Source organism: Thunnus albacares, chromosome 21, assembly GCF_914725855.1.
Source record: "Thunnus albacares chromosome 21, fThuAlb1.1, whole genome shotgun sequence".
Taxonomy (NCBI): domain Eukaryota; kingdom Metazoa; phylum Chordata; class Actinopteri; order Scombriformes; family Scombridae; genus Thunnus; species Thunnus albacares.
In genome coordinates, this window is record NC_058126.1 from 21,881,571 (window position 1) to 21,894,519 (window position 12,949).

General features: G+C 44.1%; 1 protein-coding gene across 12 annotated transcripts in view; it reads left to right on the plus strand.

Annotated features, from left to right (window-relative positions):
* The window catches only part of nrp1a (neuropilin 1a), a 189,421-nt gene that overhangs the window by 163,336 nt on the left and 13,136 nt on the right, over positions 1 to 12,949 (plus strand). For all 12 annotated transcript variants that reach the window (XM_044339007.1, XM_044339006.1, XM_044339004.1 and 9 more), the window contains 2 exons: positions 9,295 to 9,450; positions 11,490 to 11,634. In XM_044339007.1, the coding sequence (XP_044194942.1) occupies positions 9,295 to 9,450; positions 11,490 to 11,634 (301 nt within the window). The remainder of the gene's footprint in view (positions 1 to 9,294; positions 9,451 to 11,489; positions 11,635 to 12,949) is intronic.

Sequence of the window (12,949 nt, forward strand, 5' to 3'; positions counted from 1 at the left end):
ATGGACTTCTGGGTAGTGGAGTCCATGCCTCATGAAAATTGCCCGGCATGACATTTGACATGTGTTGCCAAAGCACAATTATGAAAGACAATGTTAAGGAATGAAATTAACAAAAAATATGTAAATAATAAGTTAGTTAATAGAATAAAATATATAATGAAATAAATAAATGAATAATAAATAAATATACATACATACTATATATACATTATATAAGTACCTACCTACCTACCTATCTGTCTGTGTCTTTGTCTCCCTCTGTTTTCCTGTCTACCTACCTTCCTGATAACTTTCCTTTTCCTTGGTAACAGAGGCTGCCTCCAGGGATGCTGGGATTTAGTACAGGCATCCTGCCTAGTGCGCACCCCCCCCCCCCCCCTCCCACCCACACACACACACACACACACACACACACACAGAAACACTCTCACACACACAAACATGCTCTGTCATATTTTTCTGTCTGTCAGCTTATCTGCACAAAGCGATCATCACCCACCAGGGGAACTTTATGTGGAAAGATTAAGGATTTAGTTCTTCCATCCCCAGATGGGGATAAGTCACATATCCCAAGTCCACTCACAGCACAAACCCCCCTCGGTGACACAACAACTGAACACTACCTAGATGCATTTGAAGCATGTTTGATTTATTAACTGAAAGCCTGCAGGCCTTGTAAATGCCCAGACTGTTTTTCTTTTTCTACTGTTTTTCTACAGTCTTTGCTTCATTGCTGAAAAGTTTGGCCCCAGCATATTCCTCAGGGGATAAATAATAGAGCTGACCCAAAGCCAAATATTTGCTTGGGGAGGACCATAAGCAAGCTTTTCCTTTATTATTGCAATGAAAATATTGTCCTGAGGGCCCCTGTTGCTCCTTCAGACTAATTTAATCAGTGTGTGAATGAGTATGTGTACAGGTTTGTGTGTGTTCTCCCATGCTTGTGTGCGTCCAGTTGTGCATATTTGGCTCCGTGGGCGCGTAGGAGGGTCTGGCAGGGTCCATATTGTCCTGTAGAGGAACCCAGCATGCATCTGAGTGGATTTGGAAGAAACATGGCCTGCCTTACCACTTCCTCTAGCAGTTGGACAGTCTGTTGCATTAAAGCATTTGTCTCTCTGAAGGGGAAGTTCATTGTTCTTAGTAAGATATGTGTGTTAAGGGTAACAGCAAAGGCTTGAATGCTTCTCTACCCTGGTTTGCCTCTTTGTCAGCGGACATTACGAGTAAACACAATGATTTCTAGCCACTCAAGACTCTCCATGCTACAAAGTATTGATCACATTGAAGATTTGATTTAGCAGTAAAATCAGGATTTTAAAAGGGATGTGCTCTAATGGACATGCTGGTTTTCCAATACTAATCAGATCAAAACACTGAATGGGGCTCTTCTAATTTTTAATTTCAAAGCCAGCAAAAGAGCCAAGTCTGTGGTTGCCACATAATTTACGTTTTCTAAGGAGTGCTATGTACTTGTGGCGAGTACTCTGAAGAAGTAGAAGTCCAATTATCACAAGTGGTATTAAAAGAGTGGAATTCTTCATTCCTCTTTCATTAAGCCTGTCCGTGGTGCTGCAACAAGCTCAGGCCCCCTCGCGGCACGCACAAATCATCTCAGTACGCCGTCAGATGCATAGTAATCAATTCATTATTTATTTCATTATCATTCCCTGACTGCAGTTTGAGGCAGACAGTTTTATTATTCATGACAGGCGGCCTTTTGATTCTTGGGCATTTTCCTTCGCTCTGCTTTTCCTTCTTTTTGCTGAACATAATCCAGATTTGTCATCCATTTTAATGCTGCCTCATTCTGATGCATGGAGAGGAGGAGGGCAAGATGCTAGAGTCTGTGCGCTCTTCTCCGGGTAATTAGATTGGTGTGGTGTGGTTGAGCATTGACTGCTGGGTTAGCCAGGTCATTAATCAGCCCTTTGGTGTACACAGAGATGGACAGATGTCCTTTGAGGGGGTTTGTGGCTCGAGAAGGGAGTAAAGAAAGAGGCAATAATCCCTCAAAACAGGCCTTCATTTAATTTATTTTCCCTTGTTCCTTTCACATCTGTTCCTTTGCATCTCTCCTCTCTTTTTTTCCCCTGTTTTCTCATTCCTCTTGAAAATTCAGGTTGACAGATCTACATCAAGGTAGAGGGAGATTTGTGCATATTATCTGTCTGTATGAGCCATGGCTTTCTTTGAAGCTTAAGAGGATGAACAGCAGGGGTTTCTGCAGAAGGTTGCAGCAAAAATAAATGAGGGTACACCCTCAGACTACCAGGCTTAAGGCCTGATACTCGCCTTTATGAACTCAATCTAACTCCAGAAAGAAAACCTGAACGACACGTAGCACTGGCGAGGAAATACCTGCATCTGTACAACACATTCATCTCTGAGGGGAAAGTATATGTTTGCAGATTGGCACGTCACTGCCTGAAAAGTAAGAGCTCCTCAGGGACCATGATGGGGAAAATTTGCTAAGAAGCTGACATAGCGCGGCTTTGTTGAATATGTCGGAGGAAGGATCTGATGTCCACCCAGAGTCACCGCATTATCTGAATGATGCAATAAAAGCAGGACTGGGTCTCTGTCAGGCAGCTTCCATTGATTGCACATACACATGAACACATGAATAATTTACACTGTCTTGGAGAGAACCCAACTGCCAATACCTGAAAGCCTCTTTATTGAGCATGTCATAATGGCAATATACAGTACGTTATACACTAGGTTAGGGTTTTTTTATCTTTATGAGCTGAAGTAGATTTGCTCTCCATATCTATAATTTAGCCTCAATAGCTCCTGCTATTATCTTCAATCTTCTTGCCAGGATGCTTTATCCATGATTACTTTATTTGTATTTATGTATTTACCAGCCTGCATATGTCTCTGATAACCTAAATTGTTTAATCAAAAAAGGAGATAGTGAGTCTGACTCATGTCATGTCAGAAATGCTTTAATCTTGACTTTCTAATAGATGAAAGCACCAAGCATGGAAGCATATCAGTGTTTGTTTACACAATATGCTCCTTTATCTCCTCCATGTGATAGCGATCTCAAGGTAACATCAACCATTTACAGAGGAACTTGTCACGGGTTGACATGGGAGTTTGTAACATCAGTGGTGGTGGTGGGGGCCGTATTTCCTCATGCATATATTTTCCTCAAAGCAAACAGCGCTGTGAAACCTGGTCCACTTTGCAAAGATAACAGATTGAGTCCTACCGCCTGACCGACCAAACGACCACTAATTACCCACTTCCTCCATGTAAAAACACCGCTCTGGTCGCCGTAGTGTTGGTGTTTTCCACAGTGCCGAGTGCAGAGGCTAACTTCAGATGCTAAACCAGCACGGTCTGCTATATCCTGTTTTCTCATTTCATCCACATATGCTCTCAGTTACCTCAGGTCAATGAGTTGCAGAAATGCCCCCTTCATTGCCATTGTCTCTCTCTCCACTTCTGTCCGTGCTCCAGAGCTCACTACCGTGCTGAGTGATGAATAATTAGAATATGGACCGGTAATTAACAGCAGCATCTCAGTTGATGAAGTCTAGCGAGAGCAGAGGAGCAGAGGCTGGCTGCAGTGAGATCATCATCGCGCCGTACAAATGGAAACAATGGATGCTGTCTGTGCCTCGCTGTTCCCAGGACTCACTCTCAATTGGAAAATCAATGAGGGGATAGAGACCCACACTCGAGTGGAGTAGCCCAAAAGTGGGAAAAGAAATCGAAACATGAGGGATGGCATGATGTAATGAAATGAAACAGTGCTGTGTAAGTACTCCGGGACAAAAACTCAGCTCAGTGGTAATCAGTGTCATTTTCAGTGTCTGCGCTACAGACAAGGAAAACGCCTGGAAGCTTTGTAATCAGTCGTCATCACTAAACGCTCATCCGCAGCTGTATATCCTGGGATATGATTGTCAAGCAGCTTACAGACATGACAAGCATCCAGGTCACCTTTCTTTTCCATCCTGATCCCTGTTCCTTGGTTCCATAATCATTACTCAGAGCGTTAGTCATGTGTGTGTGGCAAGGGTGGGAATGACACCGGAGTCTTAAAGATGATTCACAAGGAAGGAGACCTGGAAACCAGACTGTTCAAATCCTTCCTCTAACAGCTGAAACCTTTAATCATGAAAAGCTACATAATACCCAAGCACACTTCACTCACAGCAAACCACACCACCTTTTTTTTTTTTTTTATTAAAGTTGTCGTCTAACCTATACGTACATGCTTCTTTGTCAGGAAAACAGATGATCAGCGCATGGGAAGACATGCATAATTTAATGCCACCAAAGAGGTGTCGGGGGCCAAAATTAAACTGAAATTCCGTCAGGTGAATATTGTGATAAATGGAAGGTCGTGAGTGGAGCTCATAGGTCCTGCAGCGTTTGAGTAATACAATTTTCATGAAAGGAGAATTAATTACACTTTCATATAATGGAGCTATTCCAAAAAGCTTCCGCTACCAACACCACGAGTACTGTGGGTGAAATTAGCGAACAGATTGCTAAAAGCTGGCTTAGGAATACTGCACATGAGGCTAGAAACACGTCTCTTAGCAAAATAGCTGTGCGTATGTCAGTTCACAATTCATCCTTCACTCATTACCATACAAAGGACATTATAATCAGATTTCATATGCAGGTGACTAGAGGCTTTGCATGTACTTGACGGCTCAGAAAGATTCCAGGCTATCTTTCTTCTGACTATACCATCCTTTGAGATCCATAAAGCATTTCCAGTGGTTGTTTTTTGGATGAGGGCTTCTGTCTATGTCTACCAGCTGCTCTTTGACTTCGGAACACTCCCTCCTTTTTCACCCTCGGCATTTCTCCTTTTGTTATTTTTTGGTGAGGGAAAATGAATAAACTCATTCCCCAGAGGCCTCGGTTATTCAGTCAGCAGCCCACACACACACACAGATGGGAAGCTACCCCCCCCCCCTTTTTTCTGTTGAGGAAGCAGAGAAATGGATTTAAAAAAAAGTATTTGGTAAACTTCTCTCCGAGTACAGATTGCTGCATACAACTTCTTGGCAACTCAATTATAAGCCAATCAAGCAGTGAGAGATAGAGCTTTTGAGCCTTTGCTGTTTGTTGTCTCTCCCTCACCAGCCTTATAAACCGCATGTCTCCTCGCTGCACCCACACAACAATGACTGGGCTTAGCCTCAAATACATATCATGTGGCCTTGCTGCACATCTGAGTCATACAGCACACAGACAATACACTGAGTAACGGATAGACCTAATGATCACGCCTACTGCTGCCAGTACTGTGGAGGGATAATTGGGAAATTATCTTTTCAAATTTGTACAAACACACATAAATACGTAAATATACTTTCTGTCTGTCATTCCCCATCATTTATTTCCACACACACACACGTGTACATGCAACTCATTCAAATGCCTGATGTGTATTTCAGTATGTTGATCTAATTGCATGCACACCAGGCTTTAACTGGCTGATGTTACAAGCCCGAGCACGACTAATTCTTTTTCTGCCTTTCTGGTTTCATTAGTCTGTGAAACGACTGGAGCCGTCTACACTGGCTGTTGTGAGGCAAGAGGCTTTGAGTTATCAGTTTGCCTCACAACAGGAAGGTAGAGAACACCCAAAACACACACACACTCAAGTGAGTCAAACATATTTTGGACCACACTGGAGCGTGAAGAAACTCCTCGGAGACAAGGACACATTGAAGTCCTGCCCACATATCAGCCTGCCGTCGCTTTATGGAAAGATTCTGAGAAGTCTGGATGATTTCTTACCCAGCCTGGCATGTTTATGGCTTAGAGTGTGTATGTGTCCCTCCAGATATGAGTTACTGTGTACCAGCATGCCCAGAATGTATAGTGTCATTTGTCTATAGGTGGGTCCAAACACTACACTCTCACGGGAGAAATAACAATATGGTGAATGTGGAGCAGACACAAGCTTCATCTCCTAAGATTAGCAAAGTCTCCGAATGCAGCACCTCCCTATACATGCGAGATTAGGAGTCATTATTCACCTTTCTGCGCAGTGATTACATCACCCATTAAGCATGATTCAGCCTTTCAGGGCTAGATGACAAACAGTTTATCATCTGAGAGTGATATATTTACCCAACATCCACTGTGCACTGTATGTAATTTCTAAATGTTGGTTATTGTTTTATGTATATAGGTCAGTTAGTGCTAGTGGCTCTGGGCTAAAAGCAGTCCCACTAGTAATCATTATCGAGGCCTGTTTGTTTTCACTGTGGCTTCTGCGGGGTGGAACAGACTGTGCTTTACATTCAAGCATCCTGGCAACCCGTCTTCTCTCCCTGACCCGCATAACCTCAGTCTGTTAGCGCAGCTTCGGCCTCGTTCCTCTGCCTCTAACAAGCAGCCATTAATAAATCATGCTTTGCTTATTACCCAGGCCCTGTTATCAGCCCGTGTCTGTGAAATTGATCTAGTCTGTGCACTTCTTCACTGGAGACCCCATGCTTCTGTCCTTCACATCTTCCGAGGCATCACTGTCAGCGGCTGGTTTGCCCTCCCAACCTTGCCCTCTTTCACTCTTCTCTACTTCCTCATCACTTTTTAGCGCTTCATCTTTCCCCTTTCCATCTTTTCTGCTCTCTTTCACGTCCTGTCACAGGTTACCGTGAGCTTTTGTGTCAAAAACTTACTTGATTATTCAGTTTTCCTCAACATTATATTCTTGTCAGGGTGGTATACTTTCTCAATCTGTATGATTCATGGACCTTAAAAGTATTGGACCACAAAGGGATAAAAGTAAGTGACTGTTTGCAGCGCTTTAAAACAGGGCAAACTACCACACCCCTCAAATGGCAGGGAACCAGCTGGATGAATGACTGCCTTTTCAATGAAAGCAATAATTTACAAAAACAAAAAAAAAATCCCATTGGCCCAGACTATTGATTAAACTGATATATCCATCCAGCCCTCTTCAAACTAGTCATATTTCAGCATGCTGAGATTGTTTGAGTCTGAGCACCCATGAGTGTTCCCAATTAGCCCCGCCACTCATTTCACTCCCAGAGGCTCTTCTTCTCCATTACACCTAATGAGATCCTTTCAGAGAAAACATCCCAAGGCCAAGTCTTCCTATTAGACCTTTTTTAGGTAAGCCTTTTCAGTAAGCCGCTTTGCCATTGGTCCAGATTGGAAATGAGTCAGACTGGCCGTTTGAACGCAGATGTTAAAGACCTGCCCGGGCTAATATACGCCAGCTCAGGCCTCACTGCCATCCCCTATTCTTTCTCCATCCATCGCTGGCACATATGGCTGTTTAACCAACAGAGAGAAATTCAGCTCCTGCGTTATTAAATGGGAACCATCTGAAGCTGGAGGGATTTGATTTTGTCTCTATTTGTGGACCCAAAAGAAATCTGGGACTTACTGAGTAAGCTCCTTGAGCCTGTAGACAGGAACAAAAGTATTCTGTCTCTGTATATGTGACTGTCTTTTTTGTTAGTCTCCATCCATCCAAATCCTTTGAGTGGCCAAGTGAGAGTGAGAGAATAGCATGTTGGAACTTCATTTATTGCTCCCATCTGCTTATGTCTTTTTACTTCTGGAAGTGAAATGTGAATTTGAGGAGTGACCAGTACTCTGTGGCATGCAGATGTTCCTCTCCTGCTCTTTACTCCGAGTCATTAAGTGTGGTACAGTACTGTATATAAGGCTGGCAGACAAAGCTAGCTGGCACTGAGTGAGTATATGATTTTAACATCCTGGAGCTCCATTGAGCTTTTTGGAGGCAGATCTCCCTGGCTTTGTGTCTGTCTGCTCACTCTCACATAAGGGATTTCGCTGTTGTCGCCCTTTCTTACACACCCTTGCACATGCACATACCGATGAACTCCTCTGCGTCGATTCAGTAATCTAATCAAGACTCTGGTCGCCATCCATCAGAGCCCCAGCCCATCGCATGTCAACATCAAAGCCCTCATCTCTCATCATGATCTTGAAAACCTGTTCCACCAACACCCTAGCTTCCTGCATCACTCCCATGTTTTTAGTGGCGTCTGCACGCAACACCATTACTCCTCATTAATGTCAGCTCAGCCTGTCAGAGACGGTGTTAACGCTTGTTCAAATTAAGCGTGCTGCTTCATATGCTGAGGAGTTAGCATTCTTTGAAAGCCCTCCAGTTTCACACCGCAACTACTTTTTTTTTCCTCTGTTATGGATGAAGGGATGGTGCGGTGGGGTTAAGTAGCCTCCACAGAGGTCAGGAGCAGCTGATCCGTTACTACTGGTGACTGAAAAATTGTGTGTGTGTGTGTGTGTGTGTGTGTGTGTGTGTGTGTGTGTGCCAGTTCTAGAAGCAGCAATAGCAGTTCTCCTGCAGGCTCCCAGTTCAGTTAGACAGGCAATGGACAGAAACATTAACAGGATCATAGGCCAGTCTGAAGGCTATTCTTACCACAGAAACAGACGCCAGTGTGACATCCAGAAAGGTGTGTGTGCTTTTGTGTGTTCTCCCTTTCCTGTCAGCGATGGTCATGGTTGTAAGCAGACATGATGGTTGGCAGACAGACAGTGTGCTCCTTTACCAGGTCTGGTTTAAACCAGTGGCTTTCTCTGCTCAACATCAGCTGAACACAGCACACACGTACAGATCATATGAAAATATATACATGCGAGTACAGAACAGACATGCACTCAGACGCTCAGTGACCCTACTGCTGCTGGCTGTCTCCTTGTGAAAATATAATAGCCCTCCAGTAATGTACCGCAGTTCATGATTACTTTATAAAGCCCTGCATATTTTAAAGGCACAATATTTGATATTCAATCTCTATCTCTCTTTCCTCTTGGCTGATTTTGATAATGTGATTGCGGACCCCTCGATCTATTCAACATTCACTTTTATCCAATAAGCTCTTGTCTCCCATCTCAGGAAATTAAGTTGTCATCCTATGTCTCTTTCATTAGTGTGAATATCATTTCATTGCTGTTTATTAAATTCCAGGTAGCGGCTGATGAGACCATGGCTAGAGGTGATTCTAATAGCGGAGTTATATTTTTAACTCTCCAGCGTGTCAGTGCATTATTAATACAGACATGTGCATTAAAAACCTTTCCTCAAAAATTAGTCATGCATGTGAACAGGCAGTGTATTGTATTTCAGCTGTATCTGCTCCAGTTAATCAGCGCTACCAAACGCTGAAAGAGAAAATACTGTCATGCTTACAGCTCCTGTGGAATTTTCTCATGATAGATGAGATGCAAAATGATTTTAAGCAGCTTTTGTTCAGTTGTCTCTTCTCTCTTTGCCCTCCACAGGTGGACCTTGGGTTCTTGCGGTTCGTTTCAGCCATTGGTACCCAGGGCGCCATTTCCCAGGAGACCCGGAGGGTTTACTTTGTCAAATCCTACAAAGTGGACGTCAGCTCTAACGGAGAGGACTGGATCACTCTGAAGGAGGGCTCCAAACAAAAGGTAGCTAATACTCTAAGCTTCACTTCAGCTAGTGGTGGTCTAATGACATCATCTCTACACTCTAACTTATGAGGCTAACTGACTTAGCAGTGAAAAAAGTTTCATTATCTGATACTTTTCTAGGTACTTGCACCCTACAGCTCTACATAAGACTATAAGTCCAGACTAGATAGTGAAAATAGTCTATTTTTGTGTCTGCTTGCCCTGTGTCATAGAAACCAACCCCTACACATGTAATGCACTTGGAATAACCCATCTCAAAGAAGCCAGCTGACTTGAATTGTGGTCTGCTCCAAGTCGTCTTTGATTTCAACAACAGGGGGAATACCCAGCTATATGTACTTGTCTCCCAACATGCAATTACACTCACCATTTGTGTAAGTGAATGGTATTTACAGCACAGACTGCAGTGCTAATACAGCACTGCAGTAGCTAAAGGGAGGATTTTGTAAGGAATGTAGCCTCTGTTTTATGTCAGGCACCCGTCAGCTTGTCGTAAAAAAGAAGCAGGGATGACAAAAGACTCGACAAACAAGAGTTAAAGGGGATAGGGATAGAAGGAAACAGGAGAGGCTGTCATGTTTGAGCAGCTGGTAGAGGTGGGTCCAGGCGTGAGGGAAAAGAAGAAGCGAGGGATGGCATGCTTGACCGGAGCGTGACAGGCTGTAACTATCGATTGCTGATCAGCCTGTCAACAGACCAGGTTTTGTCCATCTGGAGGCAAACACACCTTCCACTGTGGGTGTCCAGAGGCTGAGGGAGCCATTTGTGTGTCTGACAGTCCTCACATTGTGTGACATGTAAATACCACAAGGCATTTTTGAGTGTGAGGCCAAAAGTGGAACAAAAAAATTTCTCAACAGCAACACAGCATCCAAACAAGCGTGTTTGTGCTGCTGTGTACACATGCCCCCGGGCCTGATTCTTTATAGTCTCTCCAAAGTACATAGTCCCTTCTGTAAAGTGGAGGCTTAAAGGTGCCGTGGCAAGCTCGGCCTGTGTTTTTCCGGACTCTAAAGTGCTTTTGTGCGGAGGGGCACCATTTGCTACATGCTGAGCCTGCAATTTAGCGTCTCAACGCAGCTCTGGAAAAAGCCACTTTACAGTTAGCTTGCAGAGGGGAGACTCGGCGTGACATTTAAGAGAGTGGATGAATTTGTTGCTGAGTCCCTTAGTGGCGTGGTTGACAGGTATTGCTCAGGGACTGGATTACAGTGGGGTAGGCAGGCAGTATGGACTAATGGCTCAGCCCTGGTGGTGTTGTAGTTCAGCCTAGATAAGCCGAACTGCTATCTTTCTATCTATCTAGCTTTCCAATCCTGCTCCTCTCAGCTGGATTCCTCTCGGCCCCATAGCCACTCAGTCAGACAGGTCAGGAGGCCTTATGGTCACCGGTGTGATTCAATTACCCAGAATGAACCGTGATGGACTGTTGGGAGTTGTTTTGCTGGGTGGCCGGCCTCCACGTATGGTGCTAGTAAACTGTCAACCGACCCCAGGGGAGAACAGTGACATCTCTGACCTTTAAACAAGACACTGCAGTAAAACATCCACCAGATCTGGAACCAGAGGACAGAAAAAGGGCATCTTGAGCCAATCTGGTCCTGTCCTTGTTACAGATACTGCCTCAAGTTTCACAGGCCATGGCCTGTTTGGACTGCTATGTGGTGCAAGAGGAAGTGCAGGAGCAACTTTAAGAGTCAGTCTAAAGCAAAGTCTAACGCGACTTTGTTTTATGTATAAAAGTTACACAGCATAGCACCACACGGTAAAGTTGGTCCTTTTAAATGTGTCTTTTTGATTTCAAGGTTTTATGTGTCATTACTTTCACTCACAATAAAATCAATCTCTCAGCTCCGGCGGCTTTATTGTTTATTTTCAGATATGACAAAACTTTCAGCTCCTTTAAAACAAATGCAAATCCTTCCCCTGCTTTGGCTCTCCTTTCTGAATGTAATGCAGCCAAGGTTTCAGAAAAATATCCACCCTGCATCTCAACTTTCTGTCAATAATTTACTTTTCTCCTGCCTCGCTCACAGGTTTTCCAAGGCAACACCAACCCAACAGACGTTGCCAAGACAATGCTGCCCAAACCCACACTGACACGCTTCATCCGAATCCGTCCTGTTACCTGGGAAACAGGCATCGCATTGCGCTTCGAGGTGTATGGATGTAAGATATCAGGTTGGTATTACTGAGATCCACGTTGAGCCGCATGCATACATACAGACACGTCAGCTCTGTCTTTGCTTAAACCCGCAACTGAAAACACACAACACATTACACCAGTTATATTCTAATGAAATACTGAACAGTTTCAAAAATATTCATGAGATGATGTCATAATTTAGGATTTCTGCATGTTCCAGTGTTGGTTTAGGTCTTCCCATCCTGGCCTCTGTTGCACAAACACCTCACCTCTGCCAGGTGTGAGAAGAAGCTATCTATCTGTGAGAGTCCTCCTCTACGGCTAAAGAAAGCTGCTGCATAATAGAGGAGTGGCGCATGAAGGAGGATTACCTATTTATGTTACCCCATGTTTAGATGTACCTCATTCAATATAAATGGAGCCAACAGCTGGCAGGCAGAAGGAGCCGGAGCTGGATGGGCGCTATATGGTCCCATCCCTCCTGCTGGTCTGGTCTCAGCCTCCTCTTTAGCCACAGCCTGTCGTTTGCTTACAGAGCTTTGATTCTGGCAAAGCTCTTCTCATCTTTGCCTTTTCGTCGATGTTATTTTAATGAGACTGGTGTGTGTGCGCGTGTGTGTGTGTGTGTATATGTGTGGCTTGCTTTCATATGGTTTTCGCGCATCTGCCTGCATCTCTATGGGTTTATGAGCATATGTATTGAATGTTAATTAGTGCTTGCCTTTGTGTGTACTTCACTCGGATAAGTAGTATATCTTACAAGGACAGAATAAAACAGAGTGGATTTGTTTTGTCACTGTTGTTAGTTCAGGATTAAGGCTTGGATTAAAGTTAGGGTTCGGATTAGTAGTAGTCGGCCAAATGTCCTCATAGAAGAAGTGTGTTAGTGTGCTGTGTGTATGCTGTTATGCATTTATGCATCACATACAGTACGTGTGGCTGTCCATGTAATAGCAGAGGGCACTGTGGGTACAGCAGGGTTACAGCTGGGGCGTGTGTTCCTGGCACGCGACCAGACCGCTGCACAGAGCGTAAACACATCACAAGATCGAAGTCACCACAGGGCCTCCGTGATGACGTCAGCACCCCTGGGTGCTCTGAAGACACTGCCAGTTCCACTGGATGCTAGCAACACAGCCAGAAAGAGAGAAACTGTGAGGCTCTTGAGGGCTGCATAAACTCGGTGACTCAGTCCATTCTATCTTGAGTTATGAATCCCTGATAGCAGAAATTTCAGAATTTCTATAGGAAGGATTATGGAGAGCCCCTGAGTGCATACTCATTTTTCCGAAAAGTGCTGCCGTGATAGCAGCCAAAACATGCTATATAAAACTATTCAAAGGTGCCTGC